At 36.3% G+C, this 24962-nt stretch overlaps 1 protein-coding gene across 7 annotated transcripts; it reads left to right on the top strand.

The window, feature by feature from the left end:
- The first annotated feature begins 352 nt into the window (after positions 1–352).
- Positions 353–12036, top strand: LOC107795295 (uncharacterized). Of its 7 annotated transcripts, none has more exons than XM_075253951.1 (12): positions 353–686; positions 5934–6142; positions 6230–6406; positions 6496–6762; positions 6846–6993; positions 7095–7182; positions 7270–7511; positions 8213–8422; positions 8524–8616; positions 8687–8785; positions 8865–9196; positions 11768–12036. In XM_075253951.1, the coding sequence occupies exons 2-6, from the start codon at positions 5941–5943 to the stop codon at positions 7117–7119; spliced, it is 819 nt and encodes a 272-aa protein (XP_075110052.1). In that variant the 5' UTR covers positions 353–686; positions 5934–5940; the 3' UTR covers positions 7120–7182; positions 7270–7511; positions 8213–8422; positions 8524–8616; positions 8687–8785; positions 8865–9196; positions 11768–12036. The 7 variants fall into 7 exon arrangements, with proteins under 7 accessions (XP_075110052.1, XP_075110051.1, XP_075110047.1 ...); XM_075253950.1 differs by having other exon boundaries at positions 7264–7511; XM_075253946.1 differs by adding an exon at positions 5269–5824 and having other exon boundaries at positions 6846–7182; positions 7264–7511.
- Positions 12037–24962: the final 12926 nt, after the last annotated feature.

Here is a 24962-nt window from a genome sequence, read left to right as displayed (position 1 = left end):
ACTCAAGGTAGGGGACTATGTATTCAAAGCCAAAATACTAGCGAGTAAAGACCCACGGGAAGGCAAACTTGGAACCAATTGGGACGGTCCATATAAAATCACGGCAACAGCAAACAAAGGGTTATTCCAACTAGAAACAATCACTACAAGAAAAAGCCTTATTAGGGACCAGCATTTAGCGACAAGTTTTAATTATGGTCCCTAAAAGTATACTTATAGGGATGAGAATTTCTTTTAGTCTTTAATATGCAATTTTATCTCTTAAATACACTACCAGACGTGTTCTGGTCTACACAAAAATTAATATCTGATCTCTAATATTGGATTTTAGCGGGATAGGGGCGGGAACTAATGAAAACTAAAAGTAAAAAAAGAAAAGAAAAGGAAAGTAAGCTCCAAAATTTCACGGTATCCCTCCAAATTGTCTTTCACCCTAAAATCTCTCAAACTTTCAGCCTAAAATCCCTAACAGACTGCCGATCGAACTCCTTCAAAATTCAGAATCTCAGCCACTAAACTCCTTCAAAATTCAAAAGGTCAAAAACTCTAAGAAAGGTCACAAAGAGCGAGCGAGGCGGCTGCTAAACTTCGGCATCCAGAACTCTGTTCAATTTCTTCTTTGGAGGCCGCTAATCCTCCAAAGTACTTTACATAAATTATACTATTGGATTATCCGCTAAACAAGAGTAAGTTCAATTTCTTTCTCTTTGATATGTTCTGTTTTTTTCTTCTTCTTCGTGTCCTTTTTTCCCTTTGAATCAAAAATCGCAAAAGGGGTTCTTCAATTTTTTGTTTCTTTATTTGTTTTCTGCAACTTAGAACTCTATATATGGAGAGTCAAAATCTGGATTCTTCAATTTCTTCAATTTGAATCAGAAATCGCAAAAGGGTTCTTCAATTTCTTTCTCTTTTATTTTTTGTTTCTATATGTAGAAATCTCTCTTACTAATTGACCTTTTAGGTTTTCCTGTTTATACAGTTTTGTTTATTGAAAATGTAGAATGAAGCTAAGTTAAAAGTAGTTGCTTTTATAATGATTATAAAATAAATATTTACAGTACAAAAAGCATAATTCTCATTAAGAAATCATGTCTGCAAAGTCACATAGTTCCTGTAACAGCAAGATACTCTATAAAGCTTGAAGTTGAGATTTTTGATAAGATTACATTTTGTACTTTTGGTGTTTAGTAAAACTCTGACCTAACACTGTTGTGGAGAAATATTTTAGTACCATTTTGCAGCTTATTGATTGTTTTGAATAGTGATCTTTCTTGTGTGAGTGATAAAAGTGAGATTATTGGGTTTAAAATTGGGTGATCTTTATTGTGTGAGGAGAAATTTGTACAAAAGAGGGGCTGTTTGGTTTCTCGTAAAATCATCGGACATTGGAGAATGTCAAGCAACCCAGAACTAAAATTTCACCAAAAATGGGTATTGGTTGCTCGTATTAGGACTGCAAGAGAATATAGGCTGAGCCTCGTAATATTCTGATAAGGTCAATATTTTGAGCGTTAAATTTATCATGTTCACAAGACACTACTGTCAGTTGTCAACTGTTTTCCTACATTTTCCAGAACATATGTTGTGCTGTAAAAAGCAAACACATTATCCTGAACAACAGAAAATTTGAAATACATCCAAGTACCATTTTTCCTTCTATCCTTCTCCTAGTTCTGCCTTATTTTGCCACCCACAAGTGAACCAAGATGGCACTAACATATTAATGAACAAATATATCAACTATTATAATATAGGCTCTATTTTGATTCTAGCTATAATGTGAGTTTTACTTTGATTGGAAAAGAATATATTTGATGGAGCGGAAAATATAGTTCTTCACTAAATTAACAAATTTCGGTGTTGGATTTTGATTATGTTAAAGATTAATAGCATTTCATGTTTTTGTGCTTATCTGTAGGTTTTTTTTAGCTATCCTTAGGATATGGTTGAAAATTCATACTTATATATATATATATATATATATATATATATATATATATATATATATATATATATATATATAACTAGTTCTTGATTAAAAAAATGACAAATATAGCTAGTGTCTCATTAGATAACAATCATTACAATTTTTTAATAGTAGAATGACAGTTATTGTATCATTCTTTTATTTAAGGAAGATAAGATAAAAAATTAGTGATTTAATTTTAGAGTGTCTTATGTGTTTTAATTTCTCATTTTGTTGAGCAATTGTGAGTTATATGTTATGAATATCAACTTGTTATTTATTTCATTCTTATAAAATCGTAGGAAGTTTAGTCATAAAGATGAGTCTGGCAAGTGTAATAACAAGTAATGTGCATCGTAGTACTTTCTTTTATAAGTAATGTGCATCTAAATGTTTTGTGATCTTAATTTTTTAAATATTATTTCTATTTGCTATCCAAGGTTATGGCACCAAGTAAGCGATAGATGCAACTTATTGATAACCCACTTGACGAATCCTACTTAATTGGGGTACAAACTTTTTTGGATTATGCCTTTAGAAGAACAGGAGAATTGTATGAAATACGATGTCCGTGTGTCAAATGTTGTAACACAACATTAGGAACACGTGAGACAGTCGAGATACATTTGAAAGTATATGGAATAATTCAAAATTATACTTTTTGGTATCATCATGGAGAAGTTCAGGGTGAGCCATAGTCGGAATGCGAAGTTGAAGATGATAATGAAGTAGATGATTATGAGGATGAGGATGAAATACATGAAATGCTGAGGGATTTGTATCCTAATCATGATGGAGGCACTGCTGATGTTGGTTACAATGATTTACTTGAAGAAGAACCAAATGTTGAAGCCAAAAAGTTTTACAGCCTATTGAAAGATTTCGAGAAGCCACTATACTAAAATTCAAAAATTTCAAAGCTTTCCACTTTGATTAAACTGCTTCACATAAAAAGTATGGGTCGTTGGAGCAACGAGTCATTTACAATGTTATTAAAAATGTTGAAGGATGAGATGTTGCCTGATGGAGCGAATTTGCCGAATTCATATTATGAAGCAAAGAAGGTGATTCGGGACCTTGGGCTTTCCTACCAAAAAAATTGATGCTTGTATAAATGACATGCTATATTGGAAGGAAGATAATTTACTTGATTCCTGTAAAGTATGTGGTGCATCCAGATAGAAAATAGATAAACATAGCGGGGAAGCAAAAAATAACAAGAATGGTAAAATAATAGCATCAAAGATTTTACGTTATTTTCCATTGAAGCCTAGGCTTCAAAGGTTGTATATGTAGGCAAAGACATCTTCCCTAATAACATGGCATCATGATAAAAGGGTTGATGATGGAACAATGAGGCATCCAGCTGATTCAATAGCATGGAAATCATTTGATGAACTTCATCCCTCATTTGCGGCTGAGCCTCGTAATATTCGACTTGGACTTGCTAGTGATGGATTTCAGCCATTTTGAAATTCAAAAACCTCATATTGTATTTGGCATGTGGTACTTAATCCTTATAATTTACCACCTTGGTTGTGTAAGAAACAGAAAATTTTTATTATGTACATGCTTATACCTGGTCCAGATAGTCGAGGAGATGCAATTGACATATATCTTCAACCCTTGATAGAAGAGTTGAATGAGTTATGGGAAATTGGTGTTGAGACCTTTGATGCATCAACCAGACAGAATTTTAAGTTACATGCTTCTTTGTTATGGACTATCAATGACTTTCCAACATATGCAAATTTATCTGGATGGAGTACAAAAGGTAAATTGGCATGCCCATGTTGCAATAAAGACACTTCCTCAATCAAATTGAAGAATAGTAAGAAATAATGTTTTATGGGTCATCGACATTACCTTTCTCTTAATCACAAATGGAGGAATGATAAGGAGTCATTTGATGGCACAAAAGAGAAAAGGCTCCCACCAAAAATACGTTCTGGTATTGAGATACTTAATCAAGTTCAAGATCTTAAAGGGTTACAATTAACAAAGGATCCAAAGAAAAGGACCAAGATATCACATGATGTTCAAAAAGATAACTGGAATAAGAGGAATCTTTTTGAACTTCCATATTGGAAATCACTCTTGTTGCGACATAATTTGGATGTTATGCATATTGAAAAAAATATATGTGATAATATTTTGGGGACGATCATGAATGTCAAAGGAAATACCAAGGACACCATTAAAACTCGACTCGATTTGTAAGAAATGAACATTAGGCCGGAATTGCACCCAATCAGAAAAGGAGAAAAATATGAAGTTCCAACTGCATGTTATACATTAGCTCCCTAAGAAAAGCACAACATATGCCTTTTCTTAAAGAATTTAAAGGTACCAGATGGATTTTCATCTAATATTTCTCAAAATGTTAACTTGAAAGAGCACAAAATTTCTGGATTAAAGAGTCATGATTGCCATGTTCTTCTACAACATTTACTCCATCTTACTCTACGTGGCATGCTATCCAAAACAGTGTGTGAACCCCTTATCGAGTTGTCTTTATTTTTTAATGTTCTTGGAGCAAAGGCATTACGGACTAGTGACTTGGATAAGATTGAAGCTCAAATTCCTATAACACTTTGTAAGTTAGAAAAGGTATTCCCTCCCTCATTTTTTGATGTCATGGTGCACTTGCCTATTCACTTAGCTAATGAAGCTAAGCTTGCTGGACCGGTTCAGTATTGGTGGATGTATCCTATAGAACGATGGTTATATTTTTTGAAATCTCTCATTGGTAATAGGGCTTGTCTAGAAGGTTCAATTGCAGAGGGTTACCTTGCAAATGAATGTATGACCTTATGTTCTAGGTATCTGCATAGAATCGACACAAAGTTTAATCGACCAGAATGAAATGACGATGGTGGTTTAAAAAATTTTGATGGAAGTTTATCTCTATTTTGTAAATCTGGAAAAACTTTAGGAGATCCAAAATATCATGATCTTGAAGCGGATGAATTGGAGCAAGCACATATATACAGACTGAAGAATTGTGATGAAGTTCTACCATTTCTAGAGTATGATATTTTGTCCTTCATATCGTATTTTGTTTTCGTTGCTTCCTTTAGGATTGTTTATCCTTTATGTATGACATTTGTGGTTCAACTAAAATTTGTAGAGAGCTTGCACGAACTCATGTGGATTCTACTCAACACTTGTCTGATACAGAATGGAACAGACAATTTATTGAATGGTTTAAAGATAGGGCGAGTAATATATACATATTAAATTTAAAAATCCAATATTATATTTTCCCCATTCTAAAGTAATCAACTTTATCTTGTCAATAGGTTGCACAATTGTATAAAGAAGATGATAGTCAGATCATGGAAGATTTCCTTGCACTTTCACGCGGTCCGATCCAATATGTGTTACATTATAGTGGTTATGTTGTTAATGGATATAGATTTCATGTGGAAGATTATGATAAACATTTAAGGACTCAAAATTGTGGTGTGGCTGTTGTCGGTGAGACTGATCAACATAGTGAGAATATTGATTACTATGGAGTTTTAATTGACGCTCTTGAATTGCAATTCACCGGAAGAAGAGTAATTTTGTTTCGATGTAATTGGTTTGATGCATATGATAAAAAGAAATGAACTAAAACAGATGAATATGGTATTGTAAATGTTAATTGGGGGCGATTTTTGAAAATAAATGAGCCTTTTGTATTAACGGACCAAGCATCTCAAGTATTTTATGCTAATGATAATTCCAACAAAGGCTGGTGTGTAGCAAGAAAGACACAATCTCGTGATTCCTATGAGATTTTGCAACAAATGGATGGTGATGTTGTAGATTTAGAAAATCCTATACAAAATAAACGGAAAAGAACCGACTGAGGTGAAGTATCTCTTTATGCCATTAGCATATTCATATTGTTATGCATTCTGATTATATGATTTTTTTTTGTTGGTATATTGCCTTTATAATGTCTTATTTCTTTTTGTAGGTTTGATATGAGACCATCAAAGAATGAAAATGAGGTAGCATCTATTGGGAAAGCTACTACCAAATATGTGTTTGTTGCACCGGGTGTTATAGGGAAGGGACGAGGGAGAGGGCTTAAATCTCTAAGCTCTTTAGGGGTATCTAGAATAGATATTCCATTTTTTCCATCTACTGATCAAGCTATGAAGTACAACCAAATTGTTGAAACGGGTATGGTTTTTCAAATATATTGTATTATCAATTTGTACAGTTAAATTTTATTGCTATTTTTTTAGTAATGTGATTTCCTTATACTAGGTGCTGTAACGAAGGGACGAGGGCGAGGGCTTCGATTTATGTGCTCTTTGGGGGTGTCTGAAATGGGACCAACGAATAAAAAACCATTGGTTTTTGAGAAAGGGCATATGCAAACTAATATTCCATCTTTTTCATCTACTGATAACATTATGCACTACATCCAAAAAAATTCAGCAAGTACGGTTTCTAAAATCTACTCTCTTTTAAAATCAATTTTGTAATTATTTAGATTTGATTTCCTGTACTCATGTAATTTCTTGCACCAGGTGCTCTAGGAAAGGGACGAAAGCAAGAGCTTAGATCTATGTGTTCCCTTGAAGAATCTGAAAATGAAGAGCGATCTTTCCATCAAAATACTCATTATAATTGTCAAAGCATGTCAAGACCTTCTAAGAGTACCTTATCTGCCGCTCAAGAATTGCGAACAGTGAATAAAAACCCTTTGGTTCATGACAAGGAGAATATGCAGACTGATATTTCATTTTCTCCTTCTGTTGATCAAGTTATGCAGTCCCCCCAAAAAGCTGAAGCAAGTATGGTTTCTCAAATCTATTCTTTTTTTAGAAATGAATTTAATTTAATGCCAAATTTTTAGTAATATGATTTCTTGCACCAGGTATTCTAGGGAAAGGACGAGGGCGAGTTAGATCTATGTGCTCATTTGAGGAGTCTGAAAATGAAGTGCGATCCTTCTATCCGAATTCTCATTATGCTAGTCAAAATATGTCAAGACATTCTAAGAGTACAAGATTAGACTCTACCATGTATGCCGCTCAAGGATTACGAACAATGAATCAAAAGCTTTTGTTTCATGACAAGGAGAATATGCAAACTGATATTTCATTTTCTCCTTCTATTGATCAAGTTATGCAGTCCACCCAAACAGTTGAAACAAGTATGGTTTTCTCCTTCTATTGATCAAGTTATGCAGTCCACCCAAACAGTTGAAACAAGTATGGTTTCTCAAATCTGCTTGATCACAAGTTTATCATTTTTACAATATTTTCTAACATTTATAAATTAAGCAAATGTAGGTTCAGGTACTGCAGGAAAGGTAAAAAAGGTTAGAGGAAGTAACAAGTGCAAAGAAGTTGCATCACTTGAAGTTGGAGAGAAGCTAAAAGTAACATTCTACAATAATCGAACAGTTGGAAAGAATAACAATCTATTTTCGAGGCACTTGGGAAAAATAGTTTGCGACCGTAATATATATCCGTTGGGAATATTATCGTGGGATCGCATTAAGGAAGAAAAGTTAAATCACATGTGGGCAGCTGTTAAGGTAAATAGATGGAATATTCCAATATCTCCTTTATTTCCTCTTTTCAATCCATTCTTGGGGCTTAACTATTTTTTTTCTTATTTTTTGCAATTACACTAAGCATTGAGCTTAGTGTTCATTTTATATTTCATAACTCAAATGAAGATTCACCCTACTGGAAAGGTGCTCCTGCTTTTCGTAATTTAACAATTGTAGCTGATCTGAATATCTGATTCGCGTTGTCATTTACCATAAGCAGCTCCTAGTTTATCACGTACAATTTTTTTAGCCTGAAATGTTGGGGGTGTGGTTAATTTTCATAGTTTTTTTGTTGCTGCTAGTGCACCAGTGCATCAGTCACCTGTACCTATTAGCTGCTAAATGTATCATCTGAATCGCCATTTAGGACATCTCTTGTTACATGTTTACTGACTTTTGGATTCAATTTAATTATTGTAATAGCAATCTGTGGTAGTTTAGGGCCTAGATGTCAACTTGCATCTTTTATTTGTATATAGTTAATTTGTTTTCTATTGTGATACGCTGATTGGGACTACCTGGATGATGCACTATTGGTGCATGTTATATGTTTTAAATTCACAAAATTGAAATAAAGCTAAGGCATTTGTTAATTCAAGCTTTATTGTAGAACTATGTTTTCTTCTATCACATGGAGTTTCTGTGATGATATTGGATATCAATCTACGTTTGATGTATTGTAGGATAAATTTGAGAGTGATGACATGGATATACATCGCGATCATATTTTGGGATGGATGAAAGAGTTATGGAACAAATGAAGAGGACAAGTGCATGCAAAATATGTGAAGGGTAAGCCAATCCAAGAGGCTCTTAAAAATGTGCCCAAGGGGGTAGACAAGAAACAATGGGAGTGGTTGGTAAAGGAACATTTTTCTACAGAAAGTTTTCAGGTTTGATATAATACCTAATTATGTAATTTTATTTTATACAGTGATATTTTAATTGATAACTTATTTATAGCATTTGATTTAATGTTGTCACTCAAATATAGGCGAGAAGTAACAGGAATGCAACAAATAGAACTAAGTTGAAGATGCTTCATCGTATTGGTAGCAAACCAATTAGAGAGATTATTTATCAAAAGGTGTTATCATCAAATCTATTTTTGCTTAATATTGACGAGACGTTATTTGACATATTACTTTTATGTGAAGGGCGGAAAAGATGGCAAACCACCAAATTTGGCAACTATTTTCTTCGAGACTCGCAAGAAGAATAACACACTTTTTGAACCTAAAACAATCGAGAAACATGTGCGTATAATTAATTGAACATGTTCTTTACTTTTAGTTATTATGGGATCTAACAAAAAAATTTCTATATAATTTGTAGGCTCAAATCAAGGAATTGGTGCAGTCTGAACCGTCACTTCCTAACATAGAGATTGTAGAAAAATGCTTTGAACCTCAAAGTCGTAGTCATGTATTTGGCTTTGAGGGTGGATTAAAGGTGAAAGATTTGAAAGGGGGAACTACCTCAAAAACTAAATTATTGGCTAAGCTACGTTCAACTAAAAATGAAAACTATCTTTGAAGGATCGTCTGTCTAACTTCGAAAATGAGATGAGGGAACTGAGGAAAATAAAAGAATTAGTATTAGCGCAACAAACTAATTTCCAGCCTCCAGCTCAGGAGAATGACTATTTGGATCCTTGATGATACCAAGTGAGTAACAACTTACATGAAATGTTAATTTATTTTGTTTATTTAAGTGTATGTTATTGTATATCCTTTGTGGAATTTATTCTTCTATTAATTACGAATTTCATCGGTGTCAATTCTAACAAGCTTCTTGTGATGATCCGGCCAGTTGTCTCATGAGTTACCGCTCCGTTTCCCCCATTTCTGCTTCTTTATGCTTCGTTATCCGTGTTTTGTGGTATCAGATTGGTTGGATCGAATTCGGAAAGGATTTGGCAAGGTTTGAGACACTTAGTTTCTTTAGAGTGAGTTTAAGTTAAAAAAGTCAACTGGATATTGACTTATGTATTAGAGGGCTCGGATGTGAGTTCTGATGGTTCGGTTAGCTTCAGAAGGTGATTTATGACTTAGGAGCGTGATCGGAATGAGTTTTGGAGGTTCAGAGTAGATTTAGGCTTGAATTGGTGAAGTTGATAATTTGACGATTTCCGGTTGGTAGGCGAGTTTTTGATATAAGGGTCGGAATGGAATTTTGAGAGTTGTATTAGTTCCGTTGTGTCATTTGATATGTGTGTGCAAAATTTCAGGTCATTCGGACGTGGTTTGGTTGGGTTTTTGATCAAAAGTGGAATTCGGAAGATTTTTAGGAAATTTGGCTTGAATCCGATGTGTTTTGGGTGATTTGATATTATTTGAGCTGTTTTGATGATTGGAACAAGTTTGAATAAGGTATTAGGATGTGTTTGTGCCTTTGGTTGAGGTCCCGGGGGCCTCGGGTGAGTTTCAAGGGGTCGAACGGATCATTTTGGAGTTAAGGATTATTGCAGAAATTATGTTCAGCCGTTGCAGGGATTTTTCCCTTTGCGTTCGCGAGTGGACCCTCGCGTTCGCGAAGAGTCAGTTGGGGAAGGAAAAGATTAAACCTTTGTGTTCGCGATGGGAGCTTCGCGTTCGCGAAGGGCTAAGGATTGGAGCATCGTGTTCGCGTAGAGTCGTTTGGTCAGCTGGGTTTGAGGCCAAGTTGTTCATCGCGTTTGCGGGAGAGAGATGGAGAGCGTTCGCGAAGTGTATGTCTGAGGAGTCATCACGTTCGCGATGGTCATGTCGCGTTCGCGAAAGAGGAAAGTTGGTCAAAGTAAATTTGTGCTTCGCGAACGCGAGGGTTTGACCGCGTTCGCGAAGAAGGAATAAATGCCTGGGCAGAATGTTTTTAAGCTCGTCTTGTCCACGATTTTGGGATTTATTTCCTCCATAGTTGATCGTTTTTAGAGATTTTTGAAGGAGATTGAAGAGGTATTCAAGGGGAAACGTTTGGAGGTAAGGATTTTGGACTAAAAACTCGATTATTATGTGAATTCCACCTAGAAAAAAATCATGGAATCTAAGCCTAAAATTGAAGAGCTAGGGCTTGAAATTTGAGACCAAACATTTGGGATTTGAAGGGTCATTTGTGGATGGATTTTGATGTTTTTGATATGTATGAACTCGTGGGAAGATAAGGAATCCGTTGATGTGAAAATTATTGAATTCCGAGGCGTAGGCTCGGGGGTCGGGTTTTGGTAATTTTGGGATTTGTGCCATTTGTTGATTGTTTTCGCTTGAGCTTCGTTCCCTTAGCATATTTTGACATCCTCGATATGATTTTGCATAGATTCGACACGCGTGGAGGCCGAGGGGTCGTAGTGCTATATTGAGGTGAGACACACGCTTGATGACGAGCATGGGGTCGTGCACTATTGGGGATTATGACTTGATCGTCCCGATTGATGATTTTACCGCGTATTTGACTGAAATCTACTTGTTTTCATCATTATTTGGGTTGAATGTCATATTTGGGCCTTGTGCCAACTATTTGAGCCCTTCGGGGATTTTTACTGATATTTCCTCACTGTTTTGACTTTCTACTTGAACTCAATCATGTTATATTTCACTGTTTTCATATTCAACCATGTTTACTCTGTTTTAAACACTTACATGATCTTTTAAACGATATTTTTAGGCTGAGAAACATGTTTTACTACTGCCCGAGTGGCTTGTGAGGATTTTTTGACTGAGTAAGACCGAGGGCCTATGTTGTGAGGAAACATTTGATATTGATTATGAGGTCGAGAGCCTGAGATATGTACGCCACAAGGTAGCTTGATTGATATGAGGCCGATGACCTAGTTTTGATGCCACGAGATGGCTAGTTATTGTGCTTGGGCCGTAAGGGGCCCCTCCAGGAGTCTGCACACCCCCAGTGAGCGCGGATACCTATTGTGATGTGAGATTGAGCCCGAGGGGCTGGTATTGTTCTATGTGATTGCCCGAGAGGCTGGTAATGTAAACTCAATTTTTCCCAATACACCATTATGTGTTTACTTTTCATAATTGACTGTCAATTTTCTGCTTAATTATTAAAAAGGGCTTTTCATGAAACTACATTTGAGTTAAAGGATTCTATCTATCTTTCACTGATTTACTGTTTTTAACTGGTTATATTGCTTCATTATAGAATGTTTTGTGCCTTATGTGATTTCTTACTTTCAGTCGTTATTTACATTTGTTACTCACTGAGTTGGAGTATTCACTTTACTCCCTGCACCCTGTGTGCAGATTCAGGCGTAGCTGGTCCCGCTCACGAGTGCTGATTCATTCCAGCTTCAGGCGGATCTCGAGGAGTCTTTAGGTAGCTGTTGGCGTTCGCAGCCCGGAGCTCCTCCCTATCTCTTTTCCTTATATCCTTAGTTCAGTGTTAAACTCTGTAGTTACATTTGAGTATTCAGTATTGTTAGATGCTCGTGACTAGTGACACCTCGGTTAGGGCTGTGTTGGGTTGTACTTCCGCACTTTATTGATATTATCTGCTACTTAGTATTACTAAATCATGTTTTAGACTGCTTTTATGTTGTTTAACTGTTTAAAAAGTGAATTGGGTTTAATTGGTTGGCCTTGTCTTCACGAGAAGCGCCATCACGACTGGGTTCGGGTTTGGGGTCGTGACACTTCTGTCTGATAATGTTTGGAAATTAATTTAGGGCTGGTGTGGGCCTAAGAAAATTCTAACAAGCTAGTTATTCTTTTGAACATTCTCAAACTAAATTTTTATGTCAACTACTAGCTACTGCAATTGCTGGAGACCTCTCTTACATCCCTTTCTATCATTTATCTCAGCTCAGCTTATATTTCTACAACAAAACATGAAATAAAATACTTATTAGTTTATAAATCAAGGTTGTTAGCATGCAGCAGTGCTCCCTTAGCAAATGATTTTTCTTTCCTCTATAAGCTGGAGAGGAAAGAAAATACTGCAATTGCTGGAGACCTCTCTTACATCCCTTTCTATCATTTATCTCAGCTCAGCTTATATTTCTACAACAAAACATGTAAGAAAATACTTATTAGTTTATAAATCAAGGTTGTTAGCATGCAGCAGTGCTCCCTTAGCAAATGATTTTTCTTTCCTCTATATATTAGGAATTGATGACTTCATCTGATGAATGATACACTAAGGATAAAGCTCATCTTCCAGTCAAAACTGTTAACAACAATGATAACTACTCTATATTGGCTCGGGAATTTTGTAGCAAAAGCCATATTGTTTGTCCCGCAAGAAAAAGGTTGTGACACATTCCTTTATCTCTTGAACTAATTCAGGATGTATAATTCTGCACCCTGCCTCATTGTGGCATTGCAATTTACTTTCTCTGTAATATTTGGGCAGACAATCATAATTAATCTTAAAATTGTTCGGACGTCACTTCACCTGTATGATCATCTTTAACTTCTTCTACTTCAACTTGAATTTACTTTGGAAATTCATCCGGTAAATTAACCTCCAACTTCACCCTCACACAACTAGGTCTAGTCTTATTTTGAGTAGCCATATTAATCTTTACGGATTCCCAACAGCAGAAGCCATTCTAAACATGACTCCTTCACAAAGAAAGTAGGAGACAAGGCTTAAAAAGAAATCCAGGCTACAATACTGGGGGTTTCCTCCTCCGGCTTAAATCTCGTATCATCTTTGAGAGATCTATCTGGTAGTAATAATCCTGATGTTTAATATAGTGCGCAACTTTGGACATCATATTGACATAATTCTCCAACAGTGATCAACGAATCAAAACATGTCAATCACGCAAATAACCAACCTGGCAGGGACACTTAACTTCACTTTGGATTGGAACCAATCTTCGTAATTCTTGTAAATCTGGCAATCCATAAGAAAACTTACCAACGACTGCGTATTGGAGATTTTTCTATGGCTAACATGCACTTGACTTCTCTTGATTTCCAATGAACAGAAGGTTCTCCACAAAAAAACGATAGGGTTTTGATAGGAATAGGTCTGATAGGCTGCATGAGTGCATTTATGTGCATGATTGATCTCTGCGGAGTAACTTTCTGTAGCTTTGACACTGTTTTACCTCTTATGTTGTTAAAATTTGCAAAGTCATCTATTTATCATTTCTTTCACTAAATTTTGTTGTCTGGGTGGGGGAAGCAAGTCGGTTGTATCCTAATCATTGTTGAGACTAGACTTTTTTTGAAAATTTGAGTATTTATACGTCTGTTATATATAGTTTTTCTAACTGAAATTTCTTATTTTTTCAATAGGTTTTGGATATTGAAGTTTACGAGAAGCCGATTTTTGACGACATAGTGATCAACCACAATTTTACTGGGAATTTCAAGAAAATTTTACATTACAATCGAAGGATATTATTAGTATATGTAGTTTTTTTGCTAAATATTTATGAACACAATATTGTGACTAGCTTACATCATTGATGTACGATTCAATTAATTAATTGATATTGATCATTTTTGGTATTATTTTATGAAAGCAACATTATCTATATATTAATATTCCCGATTTTCTAGTTGCAAACTAAATGTGATTTAGGGACTTGTGACTTGTTTCTTTAGGGACCAGCTTTAAACTTCTCTGAATAGATATAACGGCCAGTTTCTAACTGGTCGTGAAACATTTTAACGACCATATTTAAACTAGCTGCAAAAATATTTTAAAGACCAGAAATTTAGTCCTTAAAATATGAAAATAAGCACCAAAAACATGGTCTTTAAAACACATTTAACGGCCAATTTTAAACTGGTCGCTTAACTGGTTTAGCGACCAACGCACTATCTCGTCCTTAATAACCTTAAGCGACGGAAGCTATAAGGACCAGGTTAGCTGGCCGCTATTGAGCATTTGCGACCAATTCCTTACTTTTAGGGACTAGTTTTCCCTTCGCTATTGAGCATTTTTTCTTGTAGTGAATGGAGGGAAAACTACTACCAAACAATTGAAAAGTCGCCCACCTCAAATACTTCAACTTCTGAAGACGGACGTCCTCCAAGTCGTACTCTTTTTCCCTCACCCGAGTTTTGTCCCAATTAGGTTTTCTCGGGGAGGTTTTTAATGAGGAGACAAAGAGGGCATCTCGAAGTTTAGATGTTAAATTCATCGCCCCGCCTATCAACTACTTCTCTAGGTCGAGCGATGAAGGGACTAGATAGACTGACTCCTCGAATGTATGTACGGGTCGAACAAAAATATGTAATATTCTCCAATGAATAAACAAAGTAGTATATGACATTCTTACACAACTCCACCAATTTACACATCACGCCAACACAAAGGAAATGTACATTCGATTTCACTCAAATTATTTTCTAAGTCTACTTTCAACTTCGCTCGAATTAACTTACTTTCAAATTGATATACATTCTACCTCGTTCGAATCAATCCACATTCGACCTCGCTCGAATTAACTTACATTCGACCTCGTTCGAATCGATCTACATTCAACCTTGTTCAAATTGATCTACATCCGACCTCGCTCGAATTAACTTACATTCGACCTCGTTCTAATTAATCTACATTCGACCTCGTTAGAATCGATCTACATTTGACCTCGTTCGAATCGATCTACACTCGACCTCGTTCGAATCGATCTACACTCGACCTCGTTCGAATCAATCTACATTTGACCTCACTCGAACTAACTTACATTCGACCTCGTTCGAATCAATCTACATTCAACCTCGCTCGAATTAACTTACATTCGACCTCGCTCGAATCGATCTACATTCAACCTCGTTCGAATCGATCTATATTCGACCGACCGAAAGTCGGGGACTTTCTCACAAAAGAATGCTCACGGGAAAGAAAAAAGAAAGAAGAGCCTGAAATACACAGCAAAAGACAATTGTTCCATTTCAATCATTCCATTCCAATACATTTTACAAAGGGCTTGATAGACGCCCCCCATAAAAAATAGCAAAACACAAAAAAGCAAAAACCAAGTACAAAGACTTAACGCCGCATCATCCCCCCCATCACCGACGTCACCGACATACTCATCATCGTACCAAGAGTCTTAGGCAAGCCCATCTAAGGCGTCTTCATCGTCACCCCCACCAAGCGTACCAGGATCATAACCATAAACGTCACGAGCTATACGTGTCTTGACACGAATATCCTCAAATTCTGCCTCATAAATATTTCCAACCGTCTTCAGAGACCTTTATATGTCAAGTTGGGCCTCGGCATGAACCCACATTTCATACAACTACCGTGACACACCAGGAGCGACAGAAGTATAAGAAGTAGATGGTTGGGCCTGCTGTTAGGGCGATAACCTGCTTATTCAGATCAGACAGCTCCGCCTCCAAACCCCCAATCCGCTCCTCAAACCTTGCCTCCTTGAGCAATGAATTTTTCGCCTAAGTAACTCGGTCAGACCTGCAAACACGGAGGGTGCACCCTAGGGATGCCGCCTCCGCCACAGCTGTAAGGCCCCGGAAATTTCGCTAAGTAAGGTGCCAGGTAGGCTAATTATAATATTTATGTGCTATTAACATGATGGTCATCAATTGGATTTGGTAAATAAGTGTATAAGTTTAATAATGTGTAATGTGGGGTCTAATGGGAGGCCTAAGTCTAAGTCAAATTGGAAAATTTCATACTAGGCTAAAATTCCAAATGAGTTCGCACAAGTCCAAATTTTGGACGAGTATATCTAAATATATATAAGGTTTTATGTGGTAAACAACCTATCAAATGAAAGGTCGTCGAGTCTAGTTTCTAACGTTTCAACTCGTTTGTCATTTGGACATTCCTACACAAAGTTATGATCAAATTACCAAAGGCTGGATTTGCAATCACAAAACGACCATGCGGATAGCATATGCGTCGCATAATTAAGCAGTGTCGGGCAAAACGTTATGCTGTCGATTATGCTATCGCATAATGATTATGCTGCAAGAATGCTTCCCATATTTCAATGATGCTATAGCATAATTGCACCACATATTTGATTTCGGGGGTCATTTTTGGAAATTTTCATATCCGAACCCACTTTGATAAATAAGCTTGGGGCTTCATTTGGGACCACTTTACACTAAATATAGAGAGAGGTGAGAGCATTTTAGAGAGAGAAAGAGGAAACGTAGCCTCCTAATCATCAATCTTGCACAAACCCTCAAGAATCAAGCATGCTAATCTCTAGTTCATTATCTTCCGGGTAAGTCCTACTTCTAATATTTCATATATGAGATTATGAGTTCAAAAATATATTGTTGGGTTAGAAATAGGCCATGCATGTGACACTAAGCTATAGTATGTGGGATTAGTGAACTATTTTGGGTAGTTCTTGATGAAATTGGATGAGGGAAGAAGGAATTTCCATTGTAGAACCTTGTAGTCTATTTCACATGATTAGGTGTTTGATGAATTCCTAAGAGAGTTATACCATGGGAAATCCTTCTAAATTATTAATTGATTTTGCTTTCTCCGTATAGATTATTATCGCTAGAGATGTTGGTGCATTATAGCAACTTAAGAAAAGCTTAAACAAGGTATGTATGGCTAAAACCCTCTCTTCTTAGAAATCGAACTCCCATGGTGTCAATGCAAATATTGTAAGTCCGAAATTTAATTGATGTAGTACTTGTTATTTCAAAGGAATTGGTGTTGCAAGATATATGTGAAAGCTGTATCTCAATGTGTTCAATATGCTATTCTTGGTAAATTGAGGATATGCGAAGAATGTGAACTATGTGCTAAAATGCCTAGATTTCAAGTCAAGTTTAAATTGAGATTCTTATGCCAAACTATGTGAAATCCTCTATGTATAAAGATGTTTGAAGTAAATCAAATGAATTTGGGAAATAGAGTGTGGCCAACGTGCCGAGTACTTGAATTATAATTGTGCCTAATGATGCCTATGACGTGAGAAAATATGAAACAGATTATGAAATGAGCCTTGACTCTGCTTTCCATAAATGACTTCAATAATAAATTGCCCTAAAGGCTTTGTACACAATTTATGCTCATAACTGGATGTTCGAGATAAAGTTTTACCTTATAAGTACATCCAATGTGATTCGAGTTGTTACATACTTTGATGTTGAAATTGTATATTGTCATGATTGGAAAATAGTAATTCAAGAATAATTGGTGTAATTGCTTGTTTATGCCTTTGATGTGTGTTTCTATTGTGGTTTGGTGTGTCCCCTCCTTTTTGGAAGAATCCGTTGTGTTTAAAGTTCCATTGCTAATAAACTTGAGGTGTATGATTTATGAAATATTGTATATGCCCATGATTCATGATTCCTCTCATGTGTACTTGACATCTTGGATTGAATGGCTTGTTGTTGAAATTGATATTGATGTGAAATGTGGGAGAAAAGAGCTCGAATTATGAAATGTGGCCTAGTGCCAAGTATGATGTGATAATTGTGGCCCCAAGTGCCGATGAACTAATATATATGAAACAAAAATTAAAGTGAGATGATTAATGGAAAAGAGTAACGTCTTGGTAAGACGGCTTAGCCGATCGGGCCGTGATCGGATGCCATGTTACACACATGGTAGTATTGTGCTGATATTGAAACCGGAACGTGAGAATGAAATTATGATTGAGGTATACGTCTCAAATGAGGCGGCTTAGCCGATCGGGTCGAGATTGGAATTCGCGCAAGAAGGCAGTGGTATTGTGAATGATGGTGCAATAATATGAAATGTCCCAAACTAAAGCTATGGAAATTATAAAAGCTATGTGATTCCTGTTATTTGATGATGTGGTGATTGTTTAAAGCTTTTGTTGAATATTTGTGATTTCTTTGTTCTTGTATGATAGTTCCTTCTATTGAGATGGTTTTTTTTATTTAGTTGTTCTTGTATGATAGCTCCTTCTATTGAGATGGTGTTTATGATTTCTTTGATCTTGTATGATAGTTCTTTCTATTGAGATGGTGTTTATGATTTCTTTGCCCTTGTATAATAGTTCTTTCTAATGAGATGATATTTAATTATACATACTAGTGCTATTCGACGGCACTAACGTCCCTTTTGCCGGGGGCGCTACACCTTTAAATGGATGTAGGTGGTTCCATAGCAGGCAGTGTTGGTCGCAGCTAGAGACGCATCTTCCTTCAGCTGAATTGGTAAGCCCTACTTCATTTCGGGGTCATGTACCATTGTTTATCATGTACTTTGTATTTTGAGATATAGCTAGAGCCTTGTTGCCGGTATTTCCATATTACTCTTCAGTTGTATATAGAGGCTCCGTAGACAGGTTGTGGGTGGAGTTTGTTAATAGGGAATTAAACTAGAAATGTTGATATTTGGCAAAGATGTATAAAACTTGTAATATTTTGAAGATTATGAACGAAGTTACTAATGTAAATGAAATGGAAGTCGTTAATGATATATTTACGAGATATGATTAATGGAGTTCATATCCTCTTTATTCATGAATTAGTTTGAGTAGAATGAAACCTAACAGGCTTGCTCAGTCGGGTTTACTCGCTTGAGCACTGGTCGCGCTTCTCGATTTTTGGGGCGTGAAAAACTTGGTATCAGAGCCTAATGTTTTAAAATGTCCTAGGATGTCTCGGAGCCTTGTCTAGTAAAGTCCTTCTTATTGGTGTGTTGTTGAAAACATCTATAATTAGGAGGCTACTTGGACATTTAGGAATTTCACTCTTCTTTGATACTCTAGATCGTGCGGTAGCACTCAAGATAGGGAGCTAATTTCCTCTCTATGTCTTATCTCAAGATGAGTAATTCATGACTTTGAAACAGTAAGGAGGGAATTACCCCACCATTAAATCTGAGGTAGATTGCCCAAGATTTTGTTAAGATAATGTATCGAGCCATGGAGGGATTGGTAGAACTTGTTGTTAAGGGGAGTACCCTTGTTCCTATTGATGTCATTGCACCACCAGATCATGTAGAATATCAGTATGTTACCAATGTACGTTAGGGATATGGAGTCGAGGGGCATCGATTAAGCTATTGCCCTATCAACCTAACGTCACCAAATGAGTCACTCCTTAGTACAACCAACGTACTCTTGTTGTATATGTACATCCATATTGAAGAGTTCTCATAGACATGGTCTTAATAACATGTTGAGTCACAAAACATTGCATGAACCTACTCCTTGAATGAGACGTATTATTGGTGAATCCACTCTATCACCAATTCTCTTATTTACATTCACTTGTGAAATTAAGTTCTATAATTATGTCCTTGGATTGAGTTGTAACTCTAGGATTAATACTTCCCACTTGCTTTCCTAAATTCTCAACAAGGGACTATACCCGATGAATTTCTTACAAAATCATTCTATTTAAATGGACAACGTATGCTCACTTGTGCCTATGCATGCACCGTCATAATGTTTACCTATGGAGTGTCAAGTTCCATGAAAAGCATCCCAGTGTTGCGATCCTTCTCAAGTCACTCTTCTTCTCACCGGTGTATATGGCTTCTATGGTTTGAATAGTCACCCTACTCTTGCGAATATCATTATTAAACCTTTTCACTCTCTAGTAACATAAGAGCATGCCTTAACACCTATCATATGAGTGCATGTCAATAGAAATGGTCACTGTGTGCATAAGTTATCTCTGAAAACTAAGATCCTCACATCCCCGTCATAGAAAGATCTTGTGTTGCCATCTCAGTATAACCTCCGTGTCCACTTGGGACATCCCGTAGTAAGTATCTCACTTTGTTCCTAGTATTGTGGTTGTCTGTGACATGGTCGTGTACCTTAGTTGGGAATTAATATAGCAGAAGCATGACAAACGCATGACAAATATTTATTCTCTCTTTACACCTCCACAACATGTGTTAATGGTGTTCCTCTGTTAATGAATTTATTGAGATAGTTTCCCAACACTTATTCAATAAATAGGAGAGAACGTGTCCTCCTATGTGTTACTATAACACTTCCTCTCTCATAAGGACCCTTACTAGACTCCCTGTCAAGACTAAATGCACCTTTGGGGGTTATCATAACATAATGCCTGCTTCTTATGCTTTCTTGTCTTTCATTAGCATCGGGATACTTCTCAAATCAACATCCGTGGAGAACTCATTATGAACATCTGCAACCTTCCATGATTATTCTATATTGCCTCATTGGGTTCTAATGCCTTTGTACACTCGACTTCTAGAATCATTGACCAGGTCATTGTCATGTGCGGGGAGTTTTGCTATACTTGGCATTCCACCTCTTTGGGTGGATATGAGTTTTATTTTCTTTCTCCCCGGAGCATCATGTTAATCATTAGAACCCCTCTAACCAATACATGATATTATCTCCATATAAAGATGTCCTAGCTATATGGTTTCACTCATAAAAGGTTGAGATTAAATGCTTCCAAGTTTCTACACATACCATAGGCATACTGACTAAGAAGACAAGTTGTCGTATCTTTAGTTACCTCTGTGCTTCATTTGTCTGATAATTGATGTCGTCACAATGGTACGATGTCAGCATTGTTAGTAGTAATCTCCGTGTCTCTTAGCATATAACCTCATGAAATACTCTGCTCAGCACCTTAATGGATTCCTAAGTAATTCCAGCCCAATCCTGAACTCTGTTGTTCCTTATTGAATTGAATCTATTAGGTATTGAAGGTCTAAACATGTCAAATGGGAAGCATCACAGTGTGGTCACATATATTCGATAGGAAATTTTATGGTCAAATTATGATAGCACATCTTAGAGTAATCGTTGAAGGTCATCAAAGGTTTAGTATGGATGTTCGCGTAGAGATTTAGAATTTAGGAGGGCGACAGGTTATTCTCAATATTTTCTCCTGAAGAGGTTATGTGAATTTATAATGAAGGGTACATAAGTGCATTTCACATTAGGCCGCACTAGGAGTATGATGTTTCCCCATAGTTGTCCCCATGTATTTTGTGTTTTCATACATCTATGTCTAAGAAGGTAGTTGGAGATCCTTTGTGTATCATCCCGGTGGAAATTATTGAAGGTAAAGTTAATGGATAGTTAGTTTATGCGCGGTATCTAGTTGTCATCCTTGTTATATAAGTTTGGGGGTTAGGATTGTTTCCGTGAATGTGTTATGGCAAAGCCTATAAGTATAAGAGGCATATTAAAGACCAAGAGTGTTGTGGAAATAAGGTATTTTCTCTTGATTGTATAGCAATTGGTTTTGACTTGAAAGGTACCTTCTAGGTATTATGATTTAGAAATGTGCAGTTCATATCTAGGTACCCTTATGATAATGTAGTTCTTGTAATTGTGAGATTAGTATTGTTGATATATACATTGTGGTGCTTTGTCTCGTTGTGGATGTGTTATTAGGATGGTTTTGGTGACTCTCTGGCAGGTGGATAGGCCTAGTTACAAAGGAGACTCTGCCGAAATTTCTGAAAAATTTAGGAGTTAGTCAAAATTTAGGGACTTGAGGTAGGTGAGAAGAAAAGAGATATATTATGTTAAGTGTTTAGGGCAGACTCTACTCCTCATTCAAGGACGAACGATCCTAAGGGGGGAGAATGTAAGGCCCCGGAAATTTTGCTTAGTAATTTAGGATTTCGCGGTGCTAGGTAGGCTAATTATAATATTTTATTTGCTATTAGCATGATGGGCATCAATTGGATTTGGTAAATAAGTGTATAAGTCTTATAATGTGTAATGTGGGGTCTAATGGGAGGCCTAAGTCTAAGTCAAATTGAAAATTTTCATACTAGGCTAAAATTCCAAATGAGTTCGCACAAGTCCACACTTTGGACGAGCATATCTAAATATATATAAGGTTTTATGTGGTGAAAAACCTATCAAATGAAAGGTCTTTGAGTCTAGTTTCTAACGCTTCAAATCGTTTGTCATTTGGACATTTCTATACAAAGTTATGATCAAATTACCAAAGGCTGGATTTGCGATCAATTTTGCGATCGCAAAATGACTATGCGGACAGCATATGCGTCGCATAATGAAGCAATGTTGGGCAAAACGTTATGCTGTCGCATGTTGATTATGTTGTCGATTATGCTATCGCATAATAATTATGCTGCAAGAATGCTTCCTACATTTCAATTATGCTATAGCATAATTGCACCACATATTTGACTTCGGGGGTCATTTTTGGAAATTTTTATATCCGAACCCACTTTGATAAATAAGCTTTGGGACTTCATTTGGGACCATTTTACACTAAATCTAGAGAGAGGTGAGATCATTTTAGAGAAAGAAAGAGGGAACCTAGCCTCCTAATCATCAATCTTGCATAAACCCTCAAGAATCAAGCATGATAATCTCTAGCTCATTATCTTCCAGGTACGTCCTACTTCTAATATTTCATATATGAGATTATGAGTTCAAAAATATATTGTGGGGTTAGAAATAGGCCATTCATGTGACACTAAGCTATAGTATGTGGGATTAATAAACTATTTTGGGTAGTTCTTGATGAAATTGGATGAGGGAAGAAAGAATTTCCATTGTAGAACATTGTTGTCTATTTCACATGATTAGGTGTTTGATGAAATTCCTAAGAGAGTTATACCATGGGAAATCCTTCTAAATTATTAATTGATTTCGCATTCTCCTTATAGATTATTACCGCTAGAGATGTTGATACATTGTAGTAACTTAAGGAAAGCTTAAACAAGGTATGTATGGCTAAAACCCCCTCTTCTTAGAAATCGAGCTCCCATGGCGTTCATGCAAATATTGTAAGTCCGAAATTTGATTGATGTAGTACTTGTTATTTCAAAGGAATTAATGTTGCAAGATATATGTAAAAGGTGTATCTCAATGTGTTCAATATGCTATTCTTGGTAAATTGAGGATATGCGAAGAATGTGAACTATGTGCTAAAATGCCTAGATTTCAAATCAAGTTTAAATTGAGATTGCTATGCCAAACTATGTGAAATCCTCTATGTATAAAGATATTTGAAGTAAATCAAATGAATTTGGAAAATAGAGTGTGGCCAACGTACCGAGAACTTGAATTATAATTGTGCTTGGTGATGCCTATGACATGAGAAAATATGAAACAGATTATGAAATGAGCCTTGACTCTGCTTTCCATAAATGACTTCAATAATAAAGTGCCCTAAAGGCATTGTACACAATTTATGCCCATAATTGGATGTTCGAGATAATGTTTTACCTTATAAGTAAATCCAATGTGATCCGAGTTGTTACATACTTCGATGTTGAAATTGTATATTGTCATGATTGGAAAAGAGTAATTCAAGAATAATTGGTGTAATTGCTTGTTTATGCCTTTGATGTGTGTTTCTACTGTGGTTTGGTTGTCCCCTCCTTTTTGGAAGAATCCGTTGTGTTTAAAGTTCCATTGCTAATAAACTTGAGGTGTATAATTTATGAAATATTGTATATGCCCATGATTTATAATTCCTCTCATGTGTACTTGACATTTTGGATTGAATGGCTTGTTGTTGAAATTGACATTGATGTGAAATGTGGGGGAAAAGAGCTCAAATTATGGAATGTGGCCTAGTGCCAAGTATGATGTGATAATTGTGTCCCCAAGTGCCGATGAACTAATATATGTGAAACAAAAATTGAAGTGAGACGATTAATGGAAAAGGGTAACGTCTTGGTAAGATTGCTTAGCCAATCAGGCCGTGATCGGACGCCATGCTACACACATGGTGGTATTGTGCTGATATTGAAACCGGAAAGTGAGAATAAAATTGTGATTGAGGTATACGTCTCAAATGAGACGGCTTAGCCGATCGGGCCGAGATCGGACTCCGCACAAGAAGGCGGTGGTATTGTGAATGATGGTGCAACAGTATGAAATGTCCCAACCTAAAGCTTTATGTGAAAGCTATGCGATTCTTGTTATTTGATGATGTGGTGATTGTTTCAAGCTTTTGTTGAATCTTTGTGATTTCTTTGTTCTTGTATGATAGTTGCTTCTATTGAGATGGTGTTTATGATTTCGCTGTTCTTGTATGATAGTTCCTTCTATTGAGATGGTGTTTATGATTTCTTTGTTCTTGTATGATAGTTCTTTCTATTGATATGGTGTTTATGATTTCTTTGCCCTTGTATGATAGTTCTTTCTAATGAGATGGTATTTAGTTATACATACTAGTGCTATTCGACGGCACTAGCGTCCCTTTTGTCGGGGGCGCTACACCTTTAAATGGATGTAGGTGGTTCCATAGTAGGCAGTGTTGGTCGCAGCTAGAGACGCATCTTCCTTCAGCTGACTTGGTAAGCCCCACTTCATTTCGGGGTCCTGTACCGTTGTTTATCATGTACTTGTATTTTGAGGTATAGCTGGAGCCTTGTTGCCGGCATTTCCATATTACTCTTCAGTTGTATTTAGAGGCTCCGTAGACAGGTTGTGGGTGGAGTTTGATAATGGGGAATTGAATTAGAAATATTTATATTTGTCAAAGATGTATAAAACTTGTAATATTTTGAAGATTATGAACGAAGTTACTAATGGAAATGAAATGGAAGTCGTTAATGATATATTTACGAGGT

This window comes from Nicotiana tabacum, chromosome 5, assembly GCF_000715075.1.
Source record: "Nicotiana tabacum cultivar K326 chromosome 5, ASM71507v2, whole genome shotgun sequence".
Taxonomy (NCBI): Eukaryota; Viridiplantae; Streptophyta; class Magnoliopsida; order Solanales; family Solanaceae; genus Nicotiana; species Nicotiana tabacum.
The sequence above is the reverse complement of the archived record's forward strand: the minus strand, read 5'-3'. Positions and strand labels throughout refer to the sequence as shown.